This window comes from Neopsephotus bourkii, unplaced genomic scaffold (genome assembly GCF_033783945.1).
Source record: "Neopsephotus bourkii isolate Nb327-2 ecotype Australia unplaced genomic scaffold, CSIRO-AGI_Nbou_v1 NB_873, whole genome shotgun sequence".
Lineage (NCBI taxonomy): Eukaryota > Metazoa > Chordata > Aves > Psittaciformes > Psittacidae > Neopsephotus > Neopsephotus bourkii.
This window is the reverse complement of record NW_026901367.1, coordinates 3,291,084-3,315,944: the sequence shown is the minus strand read 5'-3', so window position 1 is coordinate 3,315,944 and position 24,861 is coordinate 3,291,084. Positions and strand designations below refer to the sequence as shown.

General features: G+C 46.7%; 1 protein-coding gene across 5 annotated transcripts in view; it reads right to left on the bottom strand.

Annotated features, from left to right (window-relative positions):
• The window catches only part of RALGAPA2 (Ral GTPase activating protein catalytic subunit alpha 2), a 113,460-nt gene that overhangs the window by 79,376 nt on the left and 9,223 nt on the right, over positions 1-24,861 (bottom strand). For all 5 annotated transcript variants that reach the window (XM_061356921.1, XM_061356922.1, XM_061356920.1 and 2 more), the window contains exons 4-16: positions 14,925-14,982; positions 11,907-11,950; positions 11,460-11,634; positions 10,801-10,916; positions 10,277-10,415; positions 8,805-9,004; positions 7,011-7,241; positions 4,130-4,303; positions 3,113-3,250; positions 2,359-2,507; positions 1,819-1,930; positions 868-1,105; positions 182-346 (exon numbers count right to left, since the gene is read on the bottom strand). In XM_061356921.1, coding sequence (XP_061212905.1) covers positions 182-346; positions 868-1,105; positions 1,819-1,930; positions 2,359-2,507; positions 3,113-3,250; positions 4,130-4,303; positions 7,011-7,241; positions 8,805-9,004; positions 10,277-10,415; positions 10,801-10,916; positions 11,460-11,634; positions 11,907-11,950; positions 14,925-14,982 — 1,939 coding nt within the window. The remainder of the gene's footprint in view (positions 1-181; positions 347-867; positions 1,106-1,818; positions 1,931-2,358; positions 2,508-3,112; positions 3,251-4,129; positions 4,304-7,010; positions 7,242-8,804; positions 9,005-10,276; positions 10,416-10,800; positions 10,917-11,459; positions 11,635-11,906; positions 11,951-14,924; positions 14,983-24,861) is intronic.

Sequence of the window (24,861 nt, the reverse complement as noted above, 5' to 3'; positions counted from 1 at the left end):
AGAATACTTGGATTATCTGTTTACAGCGGCAGTGGTCAGGACACCCAGCCGCAGGTATACAGCATCTCTGCTCAGGCATTTAACTATTAAGCTGCACTACTTCTGGAAGCAGCCACAACTCAAAGGCAGATTTAACACACGAGTGTTTGAGGATACAAGCTTTTAGTTCTTTATGTCTAACCTGTTGCTCTCTGACGAACAATATTTCTTGCCTTCTCAACCCCTGGAGCTCCAGAGGTTGTGGCACTTCTGAATCTCATTGGCTCCACAACTTCAGGATGGCTTTTCCAGCTTAATGAGAAAGATCTTCCCACTACAGCTGTCTTCTGAGGCTCCAAAATGCCACCTTAGAGAGAAAGCAAGCAAAATCGTCATCACTGCATACTTTGGCACGTGTTTCTGCTAAGTATGAATGGGCTTACAAGCACTCGGGCATGAAAAACATTCACCTTTTAAACAGAGGTGACCTTTTACTATCAATAAAAATCAATCCCTGCTTCAACTATGTGCATCACTTGTAAGTGGCACATAAATGCAGCTAAAATACTTTAATAAAGGTTAAGAAAGAGACATGGAAAGGAATTCCTGCACTGCTGACGAGGCCAGACCACAGCACTGGAAACCACGTTTCACTGCCACTACACAGCAAAGACTGAATTTAAGCGCATTCTAAAACCTGCTTCTTCTATTGACCCCAATTACCTTTCCTCCCACAGTGAAAATACACAAATCCAAGGCACTTCACATTTAATTAAACAGGTTCTTACATTACATTAAGGAGTATTTAATGTTAGATTAAATCAAATTAATTTTTGAGATTAAATATTTAACTTGTTGGATACCAAAGGCACCGAAGCACAGACCAACCTTTCCCTCTCTGTTTTTTTTCTTTCTGTTCACTGAGCTTATCCAAGGGCAAGTTTGTCATCTCCACCCCGTACACGGTTCTGGCCAGCACGGCTGTCAGAGAGTCCATGATGTTGGCCCACTCGGTGATGAGCTCCTCCCAGTCGGTCAGGGAGGACAGGACACTAAGCAGCTCATCCCACAGATCCCGGGAGATGTACACGCTCAGGTTGGCTCTGATCCACGCCACGATGAGGGTCTGACAGACAGAAATGAGTGACAGCTCATGAATCCAGCACAACAACCCTGACCCATGCTGCTGACATCAGCACCGACCTGCACATTAGCACTGAGTATTCGTGATGCACAGGGTCTTGCATCAAAAAGCCATCCCCAGACATCAGGGGGTAAATAACTGTGAAAGTTGGTCACTAAGGGAATCTAAACATTCCTAAACACATGCATAAGGTGGTCTGTACATTCCCTGGCAAACTGAAATAAGCTGTGACCAGTAATAATAATAATGATGACGATGATGATGAACCATCTCCTACACCTACAGACTGATCTCAGTGACGGAGCTATGCCCGTGGCACTCAGGCCTGGACACTGTAGCTGAGCTTCTGAAGTACAATAGGATGTATAAATGTTTTCATGTCATTCAATGTGCCTCAGTTGTGATGTGCCAGCTGGACTTAGTTACATCAAGCTTGCACCTTAGAGATACCCACACAGAGACTGTGTGCCTGCATGTTGTACCACTGTTTGTCACGGAGCCCTGAGGAACAGATCAAATCAGCCTGTCTCCCTCTGTTAGGAGCAGTTTACAAAGTAATTCCTTGTAGTACTGCGAAGGAGAATCTCTTCACGGTTTCCAAGCAGGTTTCACAGCATTTAACTAAAACTATGGGTAAGCATCATGGAGAACCAACCTAAAGCCCCCAGTCAAACCAACCAACCCCAGTCACTCACTCGGAAAAGCAATCCTGACATGCTTTGAGCGAACGCATCTTTGATCTGGTTTTCCTTTGGCTTCTGCATCACAGCTTCTGTTATTCTAAGGAGTATCTGTAACATCTGCTCCCTGGAGCCAAAACAAAATTGCACTTCGTGTTCACATGTTCTGTCAATTGTACTCGTTAATGTTCCTGTACCAAAACCCCCCCTTAATTCTCCAGCGAACTTCACTTATAAAGTCATCACATTTGAGACTTCACAGATCAAAACATTCACAGTGCAAAACATTAGTGTATTGTGGACAACAGAAACTCACTTCTGAGAGGTGCAGTCAGGAATGGCAGCACCAGCCAGAACCCACATCAAATCACACAATGATGTGGACTCAGCAGAACCTGCAAGCCCACAGATCCATTCCAAGGCAAGTCACCAGGGTAACTGACACAGGAAGGTCTGTCCCTGGGAAAGCCAGTCTCTTCCCTACCCAATAGTTCTCCCATGAAACTTAAATGTTGATCATTTCCTCTTAACCCATGCAGAAGGTGTTAAGCTTACCATGTCCTTTTATTCATAGATAGCTCCATTATCATGCGCCTGAAGATGCTCAGAACAGCTTTGCAAGCATCCACCTGCTCCTTCAGCAGCACAGGGACCTCAGGGCAGGGCTCCAGCAAGAAAACATTTGCAGAGTTTGTCAGGAACACCTTCAGAACAGGCATTGAAAGGCAGTTTATGTGGTGACAGGAATAAAGAAAACACTTGTCCTCCTCCAGCCAAACCTTTCACCTCTAGAGCAGGTTTCATGTTTTACCTATCACCTTGTTCTGCTGTACTGTTCCAGCAACAACTCAGGTGGCATTCCAGACCCAGCAAAGGCACGTGTCACACACTGTGGGTTTGGTGAGTACCTCTGCTATGTGCTGAGGCAAGAGCACCATTCCTCCAGCTACTCATTCCCTGGCATTGCATGCCCGAGCAGCCAGCAATATTCCCCATAATTGAGGCTCAATGAGAGCAAGTGTACAGTTCTGACTGATTCCCAGTACCCAGCAGAAAAACATGAACTTCCTGTCACAAAATACAGCTATCTGGCTGCAAGATATGGTCCCAGGGCTTAACAGACATTATAAAAAGTTATAAATGAAGTGCAAATCCTTGCTTACAAAGCCCATCAGCTGCTGGTAGCTGTTCTCCTTAATCTCAGAGACTGTATTATAACTTGCAGTGTGAGTTACATGATTAGGTTAAATGATGAAGAGATGAGTTATGTGATCCAATTACAGCCCCGTTCCCCTCCTGCAGACCACACCTGTAATGCAGCTTGAGCACCAGCTTTAACGTTTCTGTCCTCCTCTTCCAGCACACATCCCCTGTTAACAGCACTGGTGAAGGAGTACGTCCTGCCCCAGCTGGAGGAGCGCTTGTGTCCCGAGTGCTCAGAGGAAAGCTGTCAAACACAGGCTGGGTTAGTGAGGAGCAGGAAGGAGTGTGCCCATATTGAATCTAAAGCAATTAATCTGCCAACAGCAAAAAGGGGACCTCTCAAGTCCTGCTTCATTTCAGCAAGGAAGGCACATCTGTTGTGGCTTGATGTCTGAACAAACAGACAGTAATGGAATATAAAGGTTCATAAAAGTTTGAAGGCTATGTTATTTGCAATATTTCATATCACATTTTATAGTTACTGATTGTAGTAATATTTGAATTCAAGGCTGGCAAAACTGTAAGTTCTCTACAAATAATCTGTCAAAACCTTGTAATTCTCACTGTGTTTTTACCACTCAAACCTCTTTCTCAGTACAACAAAACCTCCCTCTAAACAGCTTCACAGTGTCAGTAGTGTCAAAGTCAACTTTTCCTGATGTTCAGTATAGGCTATTAAAATGATGCACAGAATCTGTATCTACCCTTTGATTTCCTAGACTAACCCAAGTATTTCACCCAGCACATACAAACCAGTGCATACTGGCAGATTCTGAAGCACCTACCACCAAAAGGAATTAGTCATACATGCACGAGGCCAACAAACAACGTGAATGTTAACACTGCAGAAACTATCAGCAATTTGCTCCATTCAGTTCTTGCTGCCACACTGGTGCAGGCAGGGCTAACCAACAAATCATGTATCTCAATAGAGGTGCAATCTCTCCCTGCACTCTGCAAGTGCTACTGAACACTCAGTAGTTATTTTGAGTCCCTAAATAAAAGCCTATTTTCATCTTGATTTTCCAAACATTTTTAAGCTGTTTCTCATTTACACTGAGAGTTTAAACTTCACTCATGTGCTGTAGGTGATAGGATGGAGTAGGTAACACTGATGCCATACATGTTTACCATCCGTCTGCGCTGAGGAATCTTCTAGGTTGTCACCACCATCCTGCCCATCATCCTTCTTGTCTGGTTCCTCCATGAACACCGGCTTCTCCTGCAGTATCCACTTCTGGTACACCTTCACCACTTTCCGGGTTGCAGATACATCACAAGGTGGCAACAGAAAAGCCTGGATCGAAAAGTTAACTCATTTTACTAAACCTAGGGCACAGAAGGACATGCATACATGAACACACCCACACCACCAGCACGACCAACACAGCTCAAAAGAGGAAGGACACAATTCTTACTCTTCTGTCTGTACTAGGAGTTATGATTCACCACCAGCCCCTGCGTACACCTACATCATTCACAACCCCAATTTACTTCCACACTGCATTTGTTGGGATAACCCCAAGCGGTGGCTGCTGCCCTGTGCAAGGTCTCTGACTCCACCTGGATTCAGCCCACAAGCCATCACCAGCCCCAAAGACAGGCAGGCACAGCCTGGGAACCGCTCTGCACCTCCTGGAGAGGGGCTCTCCCAGTCCCACCAGCACTGGTGATGGGGAGCGCGACCTCAGGAGGTGCACACAGAGACAGGCAGTGAGTTGTGCTGAGGGCAACAGCAGCAGGCTGCAGCAGTGCACTTGTGCCCAACATGCTGCTCAGTATCTGCATCTGGGAGTCACTCTGTACAGACACCCTCTCCCAAAGCTCTCAAAGGCTGCACTGGCTGCTCCCCCACATACCTGTGGGCCTTAGGAGACTGGAAACAATGCAGTGACAGATGTGTGCACTGCAGTGAACAGGCACAGAAATCAATACCTGAAAATGTCATCTTGTAATAAAAAAGCACACCCTGCCAACAAAAAATGCTGATATCAATATGCATTATGTTATAAAAACACTGAAAGAGAGGAAACCACATTTTTCATACTGAAAAATAGGTCTTTTCAACTCTGAAGAGGTGACCCACTCTTTGTGATCAACAGGGCCACAAGCTACAGCACCTCCGACCCCAGTCTAGCTGCAAACCCATTGCAAGGGCACGCTGCTCGGGTCAGGGGAACTCACATCACACCACCCACTTCCTTGTCTCTATCCAGCAGGAAGCACAGCACCCAGCAGCTGGTTCAGCAGAAAGGGAAGGGTTATAGCAAAAGCAAGTTCAATTGTGCCATACAGCAAGTGTGTGAAATTACTGAGCATGTCAGACACTGTCGACCTATGAAGGACACAGAACCTGGAAAAGCCACAAGTCAACTACTACAGCAGTAGAGAAACAAGAGCTCACCAGTGGGAGGAATGGCCATGACACAGAATGCTTTCAGAAAGGCTAAGAAGTGGGGTAGAAAGGAAAAGGGAAGCAGAAGAAAAAGGAAAGCGGGAGAAGGAAAGCAAGGGAAGGAAAGCAGGAATTCACAGTGCCGAGTGAGCTTCCTGTAGGGGAGCATAAACACAAACGGGATGCAAACCCCATTATCTGTCTCGGTTCCTGAGCACTGACCATACCCAACAGAGGCATCGCGGAGCCTTTGTTCCCTGCAGCGGGTCCAGCCTCACACGCTGCGAGCACACCAGGAGAGGGCAGCAAGGCACAGCGCTTGGGAACCTGAGCCACTGATGCCTCCTTGTCCCACTGCTGCCTCCTGAACCACTGCTGCCTCCTGTCCCAGTGCTGCCTCCTGTCCCACTGCTGCCTCCTGTCCCAGTGCTGCCTCCTGTCCCACTGCTGCCTCCTGTCCCAGTGCCAGCCATGCACTGAAAAGCACCGAGACAGGCTCCTAAACCCATACAAGGGTTCCTAATCCGTGCCACACGAGGCACTTCGCAGTGAAGCTTGTGAATGATGCTCACTCAGCTGCTGGAGAGCAGCTCCTGCACCTCTGTGTCACCTGGAACTGCCACTTGAAGCAATTTGTGCCTCAGGCCCAGAAAAAACAATGGCAAAACCAAAAAAACCCAACAGGAAACAAAAAATTCCAAACCAAAGCAAAATCCAATGAACCAAGACCCCCAAAGAACCAACCAACCAACCCAACAAACAGAAAACGGCCTCTCCAGCAGGGCCACACGCATGTGTATCCTAAACAACAGTAAAGATGTCAGATTAATGACAAATACAACTAGAAGCAACTAATATTCAACATTAAAAACTGATGTTGATCACAGGAACTAATTCAAATAATAAACTTGTAAGCTAATAGGCTTACAAGGCTGAGAGATGCTGAGAAAGCTGGGGCTGTTCAGCCTGGAGAAGAGAAGCTGCATGGAGACCTCAGAGCAGCTTCCAGTATCTGAAGGGGGCCTATAGGGATGCTGGGGAGGGACTCTTCGTTAGGGACTGTAGGGACAGGACAAGGGGTGATGGGTTAAAACTTAAACAGGGGAAGTTTAGATTGGATGTAAGGAGGAAATTCTTTCCTGTTAGGGTGCTGAGGCACTGGAATGGGTTGCCCAGGGAGGTTGTGAATGCTCCATCCCTGGCAGTGTTCAAGGCCAGGTTGGACAGAGCCTTGGGTGCCATGGTTTAGTGTGAGGTGTCCCTGCCCCTGGCAGGGGTGTTGGAACTGGATGATTTTAAGGTCCTTTCCAACCCTAACTATTCTATGATTCTAACGGCTTTTTACACGCCTTTAAATTATATCCCAATACCAAGAACAACTGAAGTGGCCCATTCAACAGTCTGGCACCAGCAACAACCTGCAGCTCCCGTAAGTACGTCACAACACTCGTTAAAGCTAGCCCTAGGAAGGACTCCAAGGTAAAGGGTGCTGGTGTGTCAGATCCAGTTTGACCAGTTACCTGCCCACCAGCCTCTGCTGCGTCCTGCCTCATAACCATGACACTTGCCTAGGGAAAACACCCAAGGGGCACTGAGCCCAGGCACTGACCTGCCGGAACACCTCGTTCACGAAGTTCACGTAGCCCCGGGTGGACAGGAGGATCCTCTGCACCATGTCATAGGCGGGGCGGTGCTGCTCCTCCACGCTGCAGAGGCTGCAGGCGCTGAGCCGCCTGTCGGACAGGCTGCTGCTGTTGGAGTGGCTCCGCTCCTGCTCGCCCGCCTGCGATGCGCCCGTCTCCAGCTCGGGGGGTCTGTCCTGGCTTGCACCACCAACAGTCTGGGCAGGGGAGAGCACACACCTGAGAGAAGCGACATCACCAACACCCTGGCACGCACACAGGCCTCGGGATGCCCGGGCTCTGCGCCACACAACACACTGGCATCCCGGCCCTCGGGAAGTGCCATTTCCAGTCCAGTGCTTTATCCAAGAAGGAATTCAGTCTCACACTCTGCACAATGCACACTTCATATGGGCCCCCCAGCCCAGAACAGCAACTCCCTTGCCCAGGTCATAAAGCAAAAACGAGGGAGGGGTGCAGTGGAGGGACTGGAGAAGGCACAGACACAGGGGAGAGGAATCTCCAGGTGTCCTCGGCTTTGGGAAAAGGTGGCTCATAGCACTACACACAGCTCATACTCTCACACATTATTGTTCCTGACATGTCCTGGTCAGGTTTTGCTCTGCAATTGCACGTATTCTGCAACATCTTGCACTCTGTTAGGCTGAAGTGATGCAGCCAGGAGTACGCAGAGGACTAAAAGTTGCTTCTGATTTACCAGAATCTCAGCTTACACTGACACAAAGCATCACCCAAACACAGTTCTGCTTTCTGTTCATGTTAGTGAGGCTGCCCTCTGCTCAGCCAAGTGGGCAGCAACAGAGCAGCACTGACATCTCTGCAGCTCTTCACAAGGAAGCTTTGGGTGAGATTCAGCCTCATCAGCCAGGCCGAGGCTGCAGTCAGTGAACTCAGAGCCACAAAGGTCAGCGTGTGCCCCAGGCTGGCACACACCAGCAGCTGAGTGCTGACTCCCAACCAGCTTCCACCCTGAGGGCAGCAATACCTTTATGCAACCCCAATTTGTGTGTCCGCTGTCTATAAAACTCGGGGAGAAGGAAACAATTCTTTCTCCCCGCTCTCTGTTGGTGCACAGCAGTTTAAAAGGTGGAATTTCCAATCAGAAGGAAAAGATCAATTAAAAAGCACTTTCAGTTGCTGGTTGAGGGCCTCCAGCTTCTACAGTGAAGGGCTCCCAAACCAACTGACATGAAAATATACAGTTCTCCCACAGTAGTTCCTGCAGGCTTTCCCACTGGAGCCAGCCCTGACACTCACCTGTGATTCAAGAGAACAGTTGGCATTGATCCTAAACTTCTAACAGGAGCCTGGAGTCTCCTTACAGCAACACACCCATTCCTCCAAGATCCCTGCAGAGCCCCTGCTCCTAGAGAAGGCTCAAGCAGCAACCTGAAAGTGCAGTCTTTTTCTAATATCCCATTGTACACAGCTGCTGTAATCGAGAGGGAAACAAAGAGGCCTCTGATGGGCTGGGAAATGGTCCATGCACGAATGACAGCTTACAGATTGAATTCCGAAGCTCTGAACATAATACTGATGGTGCTGGGGAGGCAAACAGCTAGGAGAGAAAAGCCACAAACTGCTACTGGATTCCTGAAGGGCTTCCCTTGGAGATTCCCTCCTCCATCAAAGTACCAATAGTGAAATATATCATTTATTCACCCGGGGTAGCATTTCTTCCCTGCTCCCATTGTCAATGCACAGTGATCATGCACCAGGTCAGTACGAACACAAGGAAAGAGAGAGGAACTTCAAAGCACCTGAATGATTTTAGGGAGCACTTCCCCCCCATTCTTCGCATTCTGAACAGCAGGTAAGTATTTCTTCTCGAGGAAGAAGGTAACAAGCCACTTAATGAAAACAACTCGAGCTGCCATGTAGGGGATCTTGGTGCTATAGACACTCTCATTGCTCCGTGTTGCAGGGATGTACACTGGCCTCGGTCTTACATCAGGAATATCTGGGGAGATAAAAAGATAGAAAGAAAAACTTATCTGAGAACACTTCCAGAGTGTGGTTAAATGTCCTGAACATGTCCCCAGCATCTTCTCCATATGAACTAACGGAGGCAGTAACTGACTGCTTTTATTACAGTAATGCTTACATTGCCAGAATGTTGTTACTCCTAAAGAAAAGCAAGAACATAAAAGCAGGGATTTTCCCTGCAGATTATAATTTGTATCATGCAAACCAAAGGAAAGCAAAGGAGAAGGGCTGCAAAAAGAAGGGCAAAACCTGAAACAAAGAACTACTACTACAGTGTTAGTTAATGTTGTAAGTTTCACAGGGTTTTATTAATGAAGTACAGTGAGAAGAGGCCTGGAACACTCCACAGTGCAAAGACTGAGAAGAAAAAGGATACTTGGTGCAAAGAACATTGCACAAGCTGAAATCAAAGAAGGAAAATACATGGGAAGAAGTGGAAGGTTGCTGAAGGGAGACAGGGTTGGGTCATAATTCATTCAGATGCTTAGAGTTAGGGAAAAGTCACTGGTGCACAGCTCAAAACCATGGAAGGCCTGGGCTGGAGCTGTGAACAGAGCTGAGGTGGCACCAAGGTGAGCTTAGACACTAAATATTAAAGTGCAAAGGACAGGAATTAGATGTCGGAGGATTGGGAAAGGATGATGAACAGGCTGCAGTACACCAAGTGAGGATTAACACCACTGCTCCTATTGACTCCCATACATAATTCAGTAGAAAATTAGGAAAAATGTGAGAATTTCTGAATTAACATGCTTTTAATCCTGCAGCTGCAGATGCACATCTTACCTCCTTTAATTTGGCCCTTCTTGCCCATCTTCTCTTCAAGGAAACAAGAAGTAAATAAGAGTAACTAAGTTAGCTGCTCCCTCAGCCTGGGGCAGCTTGCTGGTTCTTTAACAAACCCATCCGAGAGCATGTTCTGTCATTACACATCACAGTTACAGAGTCCTCACTCACTCCATGTAAATGCTATGTCTGTGGAGATGCCCTTAGGAAAGGAAAACCAGGCCAGCCCTTATGCAGCCTGAGCAGCAGCAGCTTCCTGGACTACCCCAGAAAAGCAGAAGTTTGCTACAAGTATCAATCAAATACAATCAAAATATGCTACAAAAACATCAAATCATGAGATGAGGGAGAAAAACTCCTCATTCAGCAGAACTGTGGTGATATGAAGCAGGGAACAGAGATGCTGCTACTGAGAACAGTCACTTCTTTTTTGACTTAGAGGACAGAATTCACTACTCACCCAGAACAGGCTTGTAGAGGTTGGTCAGCTTTGTGAACGATGGAAACAAGTGAGGAAGGTAGTATTTTCTAAACAAGGTAAAGAGAAACTTAAACCCAGTGTCTTGGTTCTCCTTATTCTTCCACTCTAAGCTTGCAGCCTTTGTCATGGAGTTAGAGAGAAACAAACAAACAAGATAAAATAGTCTTCTCAGCTCTGCAATGTGGCCAAGAGAACAAACTGCATCTTTACCCCAGATCAATTATCTGCATGCAACCACAAGCACGTAAAGCAGTCAGTTATCCCGCATGTTTGGGTATCATTCAGCAATTCTTATCACAAGTGTGAAAAACTTCTTATTTTAACCAAAACAGCCCAAGGAAAAAGCTATAGGATGATTTTCCTTTTAAAAACAAGAGTAAGAAAGTGCAGAAAACAGCTTCTTCCTGTAGAGGGGCAAAACCAGCTCAGTGGAGGTACAGCATAGACTGAACTTCCCACCACAAGTACACATGTGAAGAGTTAAAACCATGTATCCTCCCCACCTGAATCACCATGTATTTTAACAGCAGCTGCAGAAAATAGCAGGTTTGGTCTTCAGCAATTTTCTCTCCAGAGACCGCTGGCACAAGTGGGGTTATTTCTTCTGGAGAAATCTTGGCTAAAATAAAAAGAAACTGTTTTAAGCAGAGAAACTCCCAAAACAGTTAAATAAAGGCATTTTCTAGAAAAAGATGAATCTGAAGATAACCGATAACGCACTCCTAAGTTGGATGAAGTCAGTCACCACTTGGGCTTCCCACGTTTCCCCAGGTCCTACCACATACAACCGAAGGTGGCACCAGCCTCTGCCTGACAGCAGTTTGGGGGCTAACCCAAGCAGTCACTGCAGTTAGCTGCACATCTCTGCACCTGCTCGTTGCGCAGTAACACGTTCACAGAGCTGCAGCTCCAGCAGAAACACTAACTAAACCCCCACAGAAGGCAACCCTGAACCAACAAACCCAACGTTCTGAACTGAGAATGACAAGCCCAGAAGGCTGCACAGCTGCTCTAAATACAACAAACTCGGTCCATCTCTGAACCAGGAAGACAAACATCATTCATGTAACACCTTCCCCATGAGAAGCTCTGCAGCTCCACCACAAGCCCAGCAGCAGGAGAAGCAATGTGCCCCTCATGGAAATGGTGCTCATTTACTCACCATCCGGTGAATTTGGAGGGCTAATGAGGTTATCCAGTGTACAGGGACCTCGGGAGGAGGTAAGGGGTGGAAAGCCAGGCACGAGGCATGCAAATATTAATATCTGCTCTTCCCCACAGTTAGTCTGAAGCGCTTGGAGCCAGAGAAGAAACAGGCGTATTCCTTCACATCTTATCTATGGGGGAATGATGTTGTAGAAGAAGATATGAAACCAAATTTGTAAGTACAGTAACAGTGACATCATGAAGAAATGAACAGCAAAATGACTGAGGATAAATATTAGAATAAACTAGGACTACAACAATCACATGTGTGGTTAAAAGGTGAATAAGTAACGCTACAAAGCCCAACAAGCTGAAAACCACCAGTAATGGCAAACTGTACAGTGATACACTTCATAGGAATCCAAGTGAAAAGCACTATGAATGCATCATCCCAGAGAAATACCTTGAGAGAATTCCCAGTGTGCAAAAGCTTCTTCAGAATCGACCCTGGGTGAGAAGAAGGAAACAAGCACACGTCAGATCCAGAGATGGACACTGCCACCACTATGGGGTATAAAGAGTATCACAGAAAGGCCAGTTTAGTGCCATTTGCTATGTGGGTACTGAGAAGGGCCCTAGAAAAGGAAGACTATGGGTTGAAAACCCCAAAGTGAATCCAGTTACAACCATAATCATCACTGTCAGTGCTACAAGATTCAACATGACTTCTCTTTCCAGTGGGGCACTTTGGGTTCAGCCAGCTGACGGTTTCTCTAATTATTCTCATTAAACATAAGCTACGGAGGGGGAATTTTGGGTTACTGGATTTGGAGAACTCTTCCTTACTCCTACCTGGTAGGATTAATGCATACAAATACACTCACACTGACAGCAATGGTGAGAAAATGATGCTAGCAACCCGCACTGCGTTCATGTCTATGAACACAGCTATGAAACTGCAAAATGGTTCAGTTCTGCTTTTAGAGATTTCAATCCAACCGCCCTGCACTTCAAATCAGAGTGATTGTACCTCAAATGCTTCAGGTAAAGCATGGCTTTAATCCAGTTCTGGGAAAAGGAACATGATAGAGCACTCAGCTGCTCATCCCCGGGGTCTGTGAATTCTGTACATCCCTGAATGGGAGCCTTCCCTGAGGACTAAATGGAATTATTAACATCCATAGCAAATACACGTCAATGCACGGGAACATGGAGCACAACTCACGAGGTACAGCTGTAAATAACTGCCCTGCCAAATTCTGCAGCTCATTTATCAGACTCAGGTCAAAAATCAGCCAAATATGGCTATTCAAAAGAAGCAGAAATATAAAGAATATACCAGCTCTAGAACAACTGGCTGAAGGCAGCCTGCTCTGCGCTAGTTCAGGTGCAATGGCAGTCAAGCGCCCAAGCAGATGTCTCCTTTGGTTCCCATCAGTGCTAACTGGGAATGTGACAACACTTCTTCCTTAACCTTTAACTCCCACCCTGTAGTTGTGCACCAGCAAACGCCCTGTGTTGATGGTAACATGGCAGCTGACAGAATGGTGCTGGAGCCAAAGCCCAGCTCCTACTGCTTGGAGGAAATACATCCTTCTCCCCCAGCAGCTGAACTGTGCTTTAACAAACAGCAAACCCGGACCTGTGAGTGCCCTGGCAGCATTTGGGACTGGAACTGCCAAACCAGTGATGGATCGGAGATGTTGAAATCAGAGGAAATGATCAAGTTCAGGCACTTCACTGGATCTCAAGGTGCTCTGACTATCACAGTGAATGCACTGCACCTTTCAGTAGGGCTGTGCCCATTTAACTCCAGCTTCATTCTATGTGGTTAAATAAGGAGAGGAATAAATTGTGTTTTCTGGCTCCTGTCTATGATCACAGGTCACAACATTCCCTATAGCAGCACTGGAGGCTGCAGGGAATATTTAAACCATTAAGAAGTTGACTTTCATCTAACTGACGACAATGACACTCCTCTTCCCATAGCATTAATGTTTGAATCCAATTTTAAAATCCAGTTAAAACCTCTATACGAACTATATGAGATCCTCTATTAAAGATGATCATTGTGCAGAAAAATGAATCCTGCTTTCCTTACTGAGGTCTCCAAAGCTGGGGAGTGACTAAACCAAGCCTGCCACCATTTCTATTACCTTTAAGAGAAGCTAAGTCTAGCAGAAGCAGATAGTGCTTTGAGCCAAGCACTTAACTGAGCTGGCAACTTCATCCTGTCCTTTCCCATGCATGTGCTTCAATACAATCTTCAGTTCGTGCCTGTGAAACCTCTTCCTGCAGCACACCTGAGCATGCAGAGCGGACAGGAGGCGAGGGAATAAAGCAGAGCTTTACTAATGCCAGCACTACCCCCTGATGGACTCCCCCTATTCCTTCCCTTGTTCCAGGAGGCACAATGCACAGCAAATCCCATGGGAGTCTGGGGAAGGAGCAGACAAGCTGTTGGTGTGGCCCAGTGAGCACCACCATCGGTATCTCCTGTCTGTCGTGGCCAGTGTCACATCCTAACGCAGTGCTTGGCAGATCCTCCACTACATGGGAATCAGTGGCAGGCAGCTTGCACAAACACTGTGCATTCACAATTCCACTTACACAGGACAGAAAGATTGGGGGCCACTCATCAGAAGAAAAACTGACCAAAAAGAGCTACCAAAGAGCTTGTATTTTTGTCCCGAATCTCTTTCCTTCACTGTCCCAGCCCTAAACCAGAAATTCCTCATTTAATTCCCACAAATAGTGTGAGAGAACTGAGTGTTTCACAAACATTAACGGCCTAAGCTGCCCAGAGAATACAGGGTATCAGAGATGAAATGAAGCTCCTTTCACTGCAGCAGCCCCATGGCTTGCACTCAGTTTAGCACAGCCTAAACTCACCCACTGAGCAGCCCCCTGGTCACAGCCTGGGTTCTACAGAGTGAGCTTCCAGGAGGTGGCAAGGGTTGAGCTCAACAGCATCCATCGTGAGGCAAGGAGCCACACTCAGTGCTATGGGTCTGTACGGGCATCTCGGGTAGGATCACATGCAAAAGACCACCATAACATACAGGTTCCACAACCCTCCCCAGTCCTAACTTTGGTGTTAGTCTGTGAACACAAAGGGAGACCTAAGTAGAAAAAGATGTGTTGGTTTATGACCCCCATCCTCTCGATAGCTTCCAGCACATGGAAGAGAAGGAAACAGGACACAGGTAAATCTGAGAACGTAAAATTTAAAAGCCATGTGTACAAAATCACAGTGAAGCAGGCAACCAAACACACACAAACTGAGGAACACACGGAGCTCTTGGAGCAGGTAAAAGCATCTTCCATATGCTTTGAGATGTTTCAGCTGCCAGCCTCATGTAAGTGCTGTTTGTATGGGAATACTATGGGAGTCGGTGGTTAACAGGACCTGCAGAACCGGAACTGACTACAGAAAACACTGACTTTATTTGACTGGAAGCTTTCAACCCTTCCTTCTTACCTATACTGCGAAAATGCCATCGGTAAAAAATCCTCTCAGGTAGCAGCTGCAATATTTTCTGCAGGAAACAAAACTAAAAGTCACATTTTTTGTAGTAAACAGGCTCATTCAGAGGATACAGAGGAATTAATACACAAGACATCAATGAAATGGCAATGTATACATTGAAAACACAATAGAAAGCAAACACCTATCATAGCGTCACACTTGCCCATTACTGTCTTATAGCAGAGAAAGATACCTGGAATGGTCCTGAATAAATGCCATGACACTGTCATGAGTCACTTTCCCTTTCCCATCACCTTCCAATGCCTGGTATTCCCGAATATGAACTGCTTTCCAACGCAGAAGCTGCAGATTCCTAAGCAGCTCCCTTTGGGTCATGCTCCCCCTGCAGTGACCGGTAATGACTGGGTCGATAGAGCCCAGGTCCTGCGCTCCTGGGGCTCAGCTCTGCCTCTCCCTAGGTAAGGGGCTCTGATCCCAGCACTGGGGTGATCTCTGCAGTGAGTGCTTTCCTGTGCCTTCAGCGGGGAGCAGACCCGAGCTGCACAAAGCTGGGCTCACCTAACTCACAGCGCGGCACTCGGTGAAGCTGCTCTGCGGAACAGCACCAGGGCCTCTGGAGGTTGGGACTGATGGCACCAGCGGCAGCCCAAACAGGGGGAGAGGCTGTGCTCAAACCCGCTCCCCTCAGCTCTGTTACCCACAGGGCACCATGAAGCCGAGCAGTTTAAACACGCTCCTGAACGGAGCCGTAGCATCTTGGTTGGAAAGAGCAGCTGGGGCCACCAAACGCTGTTCTTTGTCAGTTTAGTGGATGGCAATGCTAGGAAATAATCTGGACAAATCAGAACTATCCAGGGTCTTACCTGGGTAAATATGACTTTGAAAAGGACCTTCAGTTAGCAGGCTCCAAGCATCTTTTTCCTCTTTTGTACACTATTAGCAGTACAGACTAGGGCTCAGCATGGAGCTGTCTTAGTGACACAGGGCAGGGAACTCAACTGATGCTAAGCTCCCAAAAACAGTGAGAGAGCAAACATGGATCCCACAGAAAAACAGGTCTGATCTCACACCTTTCCAGCCACTGAAATAAGGAATTAAGATACATTTAAATGGGAAACTAGCTTTTAACATCTGCTCTCGGAAATGAGATTAAACGATGTTACAAATGACTAACAGAGCTCCTCTTAATTACCAAACAGAATCATTGGAACAAAGTTCTGCACACAACCCACCTTTAAGTTTCCAGAAATACCCCATGCAGGATGCAAATGAATGCCAGGTCATTTAAGCAACATTTGTGGGTCTTTTGCACATAAAAGCTCACAAGAGGAAGTAAAGCATCACAGCCAAGAAAGCGAGTGTGGGCATCCCTTCAGAGACAGCCAAAGTACTGCTGCTGGAAACAGCGTGCTCCAGAGATGGGACAGGAGACACTTGTCTATTTTGACACCAGCTCAGAAATGATGTGCAGCACTCCCAAGAGTCCTTCTGGAAATGGAGCATTCCTTTCTCCATGGCGGAAGATGGCAGTGATGGCACGTCCATAGACTTGGGGAACTAGACCTCAGGTCCCACTGACAGCCTGGCCTTCTTTGCACCTTCACCAGGCACATGCTCCCAATAGCATCTGGCCTTTCTAAAGGTTTACCTGGAGCAGAAATGGGGCCTGTCCCTTCCATGCTGTGCTGTGTTTTGTTTCACCCCCATGGCACTGTGGAGCAGGGACCAAAGGAGCGGGGCGGGTGGCCAGAGGTCTGGCTCCCCATCCATGGGCAGCAGGAATGCGCTTGGGATGAAGGCTCTGACAGGCTAAAAATGAGGCCATGAATCACATGGGGGCTTTACCTGGTAGGAAGGGGCCACGCTTCTGCCAACCAGACTGCAGGATCCGCAGACAGAGAACTGTTGTTATCCATCTGAATACTGAAACAGTCGCAGCCCACCACTTCTCCAGCCCATTTCTGACACTGAGCGTTACTGAACCCAGCACAGGGCAGAAAGGAGCTTCTGCCTCAATCCCTAATACTCCAACTCGCTGCAAGAGTGGTGGTTCTGTGCATGCAGGGTTCAGTCTGCACTGCAGCACACATCAGAGCCCATAACACAAGAGGAAGGGCTCTGTTAAACAAAACCCTAAGACAAACTGGCAGCAAAATCTGTCTGGGTTCAAGCATCAGAACACACTGCATGGAGAAACCTTCCAGTATCTTCACATTTGTCATGGCAAACTGGTCAAAACCATGTACATTTTGTTCCCATTGTTTGAGCCATTATGAGGAGTGCAGTGGGTTGTTAGAGCAAAACCAGCTTCCCTTCAGAGACCACAGGAATGAGATACCTTCAGCTTGTCTTTGGATGTAAATCCTCTCTCACCTGTTTCAAACCCCTCACTTCTGAGAAGCAACTGTATTAAACTTCCACCCAACCAACCAGCACTGCTGTATCAGAACGTTTCATCAGAAACCTGTCAAAATCTGGCACTACCACCAGTGAAATCACATCCCCGTGCATCGCAGATGTCACAGTAAAATCCCTTATTGCAAACCAAAACCTGTCCTTGGAACACGTCTGCTCCACTAGATGTGAACACCCGCACGGCTCACTCCTGTGTCAGGAAGGAAAGTTTAGGAGAGTGACGTGATGACAAGCAAGTTTTCCTCGGCTGCCACAAGAAACCATAGGTGCATCCCAGAGCTTGCGCCGCGCTCTGGAGGCAGTCCTGCAGTCACACATCCCAGCTGGCCCAGCTCAGTCACTACCCAGCAGCTGTTCCAGGCACAGCGCACTGGGGGAAACTGGGTTTCAGTCCCCAACAGCACAGCACGAACATCCCGTGTGCCACACAGTCACCTCCACCTGCACACAAAGGTCACGTCCAGACAGTGAACCAGGACAGAGTGTACACTGGAAGGTGGCAGAGCTGCAGAATCAAGACCCATTCTGAAACCCAACTTCATAACAACTTGTACATCCAAGTGTTGGGGAACTGTGGACTGTGCCAGAGAAAAACAGGAAAGCAAATGCTGTTGTGGAGTACAACCACCACCAGAACACAAGCTCAACTGAACTGCATGAAGCTGGCAGGGCTGGGGAAGGAAAGAACACACTTACAGGGGGGTCTCTTTATAAAACACAAACACCCTCCCAGGTGACTTGAGTCAAAACAGTTCAGGGGTGGACATAGCTAGCAAGGGGACAGAGGTTTCCATCTGAGGAAGGCTTCCATCTCCCAACATGTTTTCATACAGCAAAAATCAAGACACTTCAGTCATTTCCCATGCTGTTCTCTGCTTCAGCATGTAAAAACCAGGAAATACATATATCTATATATATATATATGACGCACCTTGAAGCAATGCAAAGATGTGGTTAATCACCTGCCTGCACTGCCACAGTGACCGGGTCACACAGCCTGCACCACAGCCCCCTAATGAAGATCGGAAAGCTTTGCAGCACATCAGCACCCATACCAAGAACCTGACTTCAGAGCCCACATTCGCTCCCAATGCAAACCAAGTTATCCTGATACAAGTCTGCACTATCAAACAGAACCTGTGAATGTTCCAAGTTCATTCAAAGCTACAGCTCGAGCAATTTTTAAGCAGGAATTGCCCATGTGTGCAGGGGTGCCCAGGCGCAGGCGGTGTCACAGGTTGACAGGGGAGCATGGACATCGTGAGCACGCTCCGGCTGTTGTTCTGCCAGCATCTCATTTCCAACAGCATTTGCTATGCCCTCCCAACCCCTGGGGCTCTAAAAACACATCCTGCTCTTCCTCCAAACCAAATGACAGTTGCTTCCACTCCAGCCTGGAGCTGGAGCAGCACCGCTGCGAATCCACGCTGGCCATTGACTCCTGGTTCTGCTTTCACAGCACACTAATAAGAAATAGTTTAAGAAACCCCACAGTGCGAAATCATATTGCTTTTTCAGAAAACACATAGCTCTATTTAATGCTTAGTGCTTTGCTGCATCTATATGGTAATCCATTACAGCACACTTGAAATAGAAATTAGGTATTACTACTGATCAACACATCAGGGTATCTGTCAGTTCTTTTAACTGATTATCCATAGTTCTTTTTCTTCCGGACTTCCTGCATGACTAGGAATAATGTTCACTTTAAACCTTAGTTTACACAGGATGCTGCTTTTTGAAAGATCTCCCTCTCTCTTTTATCAAAGGAAAATAAAAGATACCAGGGTTTCTATTTCCACAGATTCACTCTGGCTTAACCAACCCTGCAACTCCTATGGAAAGGTCTGTTGCTGTGCCAGCTTTGCTGAACCAAACCCACGGGTGGCTTCGTGCCTGTCACAGTGTGCTGCTGCAGGGGCAGGGCAGGATGAGGCTGGGACCAAATCACACGGAAGACCCCTATAGCCTGGATGTTTCCCCTTGAACTTCCACAGAGGCGAGACAATATGTGGACAATAGAGTCCCAGAGCTCTGTAACTTTCTATGCAGCCTCTTATTAAACTCCAACCAACACAGATGTCCTTGCTGACTGCACACACTCTCAGAGACAATGTCAGTGACAGGGTAACAGTAATCATTCCAGGAGAATGGATTCTGAGACAAAAAATAGCTTTATTTGCTACAACCTGGCCATCATGAGGAGTTTCTATCAGTCAGTGGCAGGTGGAGCTGCTTTAAGCCAAGTCAAATGCAGACGAGCTCCCCTACACCCCTGCTCCAGCGCTGCTCAGTGGTACCTCCACAAGAGTTTCACTGTTCAACTACTAAAACCTGCAGTAATTCAGAGTTTTCCCAGCTCCTATGCACTGATTTGGGTGAAGCCAAGAGCCTGCTGCTCGTGTGCCTGCAGCGCTTCCATCTGCATGAAGGGACACTCCGTTTATTGCACCACTAAATTATTTAGCTGTTCATTGAGGGGAAACATCTGCCCAAAGCACACAGGATACTCCTGCCCTCGGCACAGCATCAAAAGCAGGGTCTCTGAAGTCAGACACATGAAACATACAGTTAGAATGAACACGAGAACGCTGTAAGAGTAATATCAATGTCATTTAAAGAGCAGCAATAGATGAACCATTAGAATTAGGGCAGAAGAAACTGAGGCTGGTTCAAAAAGTAATTTTCTCCATGCAGGAAGAAGGGCTGTAAGTCATTTTATTCCTATAAACAAATAAGCCCTTGGTACTCCACTGAGCCTGAGAATTAGCCAGCCAAGTGTGTGTGAGAGACTCAGGGTTAAGCAGTGGAACTGGTAATCACCGGAGGCACCGGAATCAACCGAAAAGCTGTACCAGAGCCTATAACTGGAATTTAAAGCTGCGACTCTTAATGGTAATTTGATTTCAAGTGTAAGATAACCTGCAGATGGGGAAATTAAGCCACTGAGCTGCACAGACATGAGGAAAATGCAAACAGTAACAGGAAAGTTAAATAAAGGGGAAAAGCTAAATAGAAAGGATAACCCCAAGAAATGAGAAACCAGGACCTGTGGCAATAAGAACTCAACAATAACCTGACTTGATTGTTCTGTGTAAAGAATTCTACAAGTACTTTTCACATTGGCCGCTTTCAATACACAATTTATTTCAACAGAATTCAATTTTCCTCAGTTTTATTCTGAATGAAGGAAGTAATTAGGAGCAATAGCCTCAGATAAGCAAACCAGCCCAAGAATACGCTGCAGATACAGAGCAGCCTTTTGCACATCCATAAAATATAGCATCACGGCACTAAAGTCCTTTGTAAAGAGTGAGGAGTGTGAAAGCAGTGAAGGTGTCACTGATGCTGGGTTTATGGCATTGAAAATGACCTGCTAAAAATCACCACTGGCTTTGAGATTTGCTTTAAGCTGCTTAACCACTATTGCTAATTCACACAGGAGTCTATATAAAGCAGTCCTACAGTGTGCTGGAAGAACCCAATATTTAAACCATCCACAGCTACCTTGATGCAGTATGAACCACAGCTGTACATTTTAAATGATGTTTATGTGCATTAGCGGGCAGTGCTGTACAGCAGCGCCTGCTCCTGTGCTGTGTCAGGGCAGAGCCCTGCCTGGGCACCCACACCACAGCCAGTGTTCCTCTGACACATGTGGTGTAGCTACTGTGCCTGGTCTGAATCTACTTCTCCAAAGGGCTCCTAACAGACTGTAGCCAGTTACAGACCTGTACAGAATTAGCACCACCATTTGCAGAACAAGTAACTTGTGCACACCTGCAGTAATAAACTGGGGTTGCTTCTGTGGTCATTACATTCCCATTCTGACAGCAGAGCAACTCGTGCTGCAGTGGATTTATACCACATCTTAATCCTCTGAGTATATGGCCATTTGTAGTTTATATTGAGACGTGCTCTTAAGGACAGCACCACTGTATTGAGATCAGTACCCACTGCCATAGAACACGGAGCTCAAAGTATGTTGGGCAAGTTCCAACAGTTTATTGATGATCAGCTCTGGGACAACACTTCATTGAAGTCACTTCGCATGAACCCGACTGTGTGCAATGCCAGCACTGCAGAGGCTCCCAGCACATTCACATTCCAGCTTACATCACCTGCTGGGCACATACTGGGGACACTGCAGAGGAGAGCTGGGACAGATGCGTCAGTATTCTGCTGCTGAGCTTGTATGGGAGGCAGAACAGAGAGTTCTGTGCCTGCTCATCACCCCTGCCAGCCTCAACTCACTTCAGCAGGGTGAGAGCCACTCGGGGGCAGGCTGGGCCTGGCACACAGAAGGGTCTAGAAGCGCAGTCACTGCACAGCATGAGTTCCATCAGGGTTGAAATTCTGCAGATCCTCTACGAGGTCGTGCTTACCCTGTGGCTGGCCTCACTCTCATCTTCTCCAAGCTCAAGGAACCACAAATTCCACAAGAGCCATGGACTTGCAGCAGTTAAGAGCTTATTGTGCAAGCTATATGAAAACCACAGTATGCTTTTGTAAATAAGGAGCTGTGAAACACGAGGGCACTTAATGCTACAGCAATATGCACTGCTACACAATAAACAAGCAAAGCAATCTGTGCTGAGAGGCTTTCTGTGTACATACCCCTGGGGCAGTGGGGGCACCCAATCCACCACCCCAGCTAGCTACACTCAGCACAGACCTGAGCTACACTGGCAGGACCTGAGAAAGTTCTAGCAACAACAGCAGCTATTGGAAGTGACTTTGGGAAGCTTTCCTGGCCTAGAAAGTGTATCTGAAATGATAAGAATAAACTATTTCATACAGCCAGCATGTTACATCAGTGCAATGAATGCAGCATCAGCGCAAGAGATGCAGCTGTGCTTAACCCATAACACATAGAGAATGGGAAGAAATTGATCTGTCTATTATATCAACCTATCAGCCTGCTCTTACTGCATTACCCATGCAAAAAGAATGCAGCCTCAGAGGAATCGGTACCTGATGCTGCAGGACAAAACCCTTTATAATTAAAATAAACCCCAGCTTTCACACCCAAATGATGGCACAGAACTTCCATGGGACCCAGAAGCCTTGCAGAACTGCAGTGCACCTTCTGTGCCCCACAGTGCTCAGTGTAACACGCAGGGCTGGCCAGTCAGAGAGAACAGTGACAGGAAACGCTATCAATGCATTCTGACCACACACTGCAGTCTGGAGGTAACTCGGCCTCACCAGAGAACAGGCAAATTCAGTTCTCACATGAGTTGGCCTTTGAGATGATACAGGGAAAAATAATACAGCTAACTACAGTCACTGTATCATTTCATGAGTATCTATTTGGGAAAAGAGGAGGCCAAGGCACCTTAGAGAACATGAAGTTGGATCTAAGACCTTTGTTACATTAATTGTAACCAAGTACTTTACAAAATGAACTGCTAACCTTTCATGTTACCCCCTTTTGATTAATATTTCTTCTTTAATATGTTGTGTGACCCGCCTGGACACGTTCCTGTGTAACCTTATCTAGGTGTTCCTGCTCCGGCAGGGGGATTGGACCAGATGACCTTTTGAGGTCCCTTCCAATCTCTAACATACTGTGATACTGTGATGTTACCTTTGAGTGGGCAGGCTGGGGAGCTGACAGGTAAAATGAAACCTTCAATAAACTACTGTTGCAGAATGGCTCCAAGAGCAGGGCCCTGCATCTTGGCATTATTCTGCAACAAACTCCAACCAAATCAACATAGTTTCCAGGGGATTTATGGAAAAGGCATTTGTTACTTTCACCTCCCACCCACAGTAGGTGTCACCAGAACAACAGCAGGACCCCCCTGAGCCACTGGGACAGGCAGAACTCCATTCCTTCCATAAATACTGCTACTGATTCACAGTGTTAGCCCTCAGCTCCTGGACTCCAGCGTTGTTAATCCTCAGTAATTACCTATTTAGCTAATTAGAAGGAAACCCCAGGCACCCTCTGGCTCAGCTGCCACCAGATGAAACCTGGGCAGTTTAACAACCCATTAGCTGGGTTTCCTATGGATTGCAGTATGAATGATTCATTTCTTGGCATTTACACCTTCTCCCGTCCTGTGCTCAGGCTGATATGTTAAAAGCCCTCTAAAGAACTGTTCTACAAGTGAGCAAGTGTCACAAATGGGCTGCAAACTTACTTCAGTAGATAAACGCCAAGAAGAGATCCCTCCAAAATCCACACAAGTATCCAAAAGGATTTCTTCTTCCCCAGGGCTGTCGATGACCAGGCTGTAACGTAATTCCCCTTGACTGGGACCCAAAGCAACACCGTGTTCCATGTAACTATGGCTTTTTCTCTTCCTCACACAGAGTGTTTTCTTGACGTTTCTCAGCAGCATTAGATGTGCAGTTCTCAGCACCTTGGGTTTCAGGATGCAGGAATGCACGTGTGCTCACTTTAAGCAGGTGAGTAACCATCAGCTCTTTGCCATTTCATGACACAGCCACTGAAATTACTTATTCCAGACACAGCAAGGCATTAATGAGCTCCCATTAAGCTGCAGAGCCCTGCTCAGGAGATGTGGCCATACCTTCACCACTGGGGTGGGAGGAGAGGGAAGAAGAGTTTCTCCTGCCCAAATACGGCACTAGCAGATGTGTGAGCCCCATGCAAAGCCTAAAGCAGGCTCTTTTATTACTAAGTAGCAGAAAACATGATTTGATTTTAGATTTCAGTGTGAAAATGCAGCCTGGTAGTCAGAGGAGCAAGTCAGAGATGAACTGGCTTCCTCATAAACATCAGAAGATGAGACCACAAAAATCCAGCACTTCATGTCATCATTTTCATGGCCATGTTTCATACTACAGCATGTTAAGCTAGACAGCATCATTCTTCTTGTCAGGATAAGTATTACTGACACTACAAGCTATACATAATGCAATGGATTTTTTTATTTCCATTTTTAGAGGGAGGGAAAAGAGTTCAGAACATGTAACCTTCATTTTAACTTCAATTTCTAGAGTCCCGTTGAAAGTCTGGGGCTTTTTTTCCTAACACCCCTACCCAAAAAAAAGCCTAAACTATAAAGAAAGACTAACACTTCTGTGATGCAAGACTCAAGTAAAAAGTTAGCAGATGGATTAACAAAGAGAAATCAATAGGAGATGTGTGTATTTACCCTTAAGAAAGAAATCAGGCCAATTATTTACCTAATGGATTGTTAAAGAAAACCACAACCAAAACCCCTATAGGCACCACTGATCCTGCCTTCAGACAGGCAGAGCTTCTGCTGAGGCTTCTGCTGTGTGTTTGTAAGACACTTTATATGCCAGGCTTTCATCTGGTCTAGTGATGTTTTCTTACACCCAAATGTAATTAGGTAATAACTGACTGTAAATGCCCCTGAGAAAAGGATCTATCACAATCTACTCTTCTTTAAATCAAAGACACCCAGGTTTGGCTCTGCAAACAATAACTGGCCAACATTTCCTCCCTAGACACTGCAGACACTGAGCGCTGGCACTGGGAAGGGCACGCTTCTGGGGGGAAAGATGCTCCTCT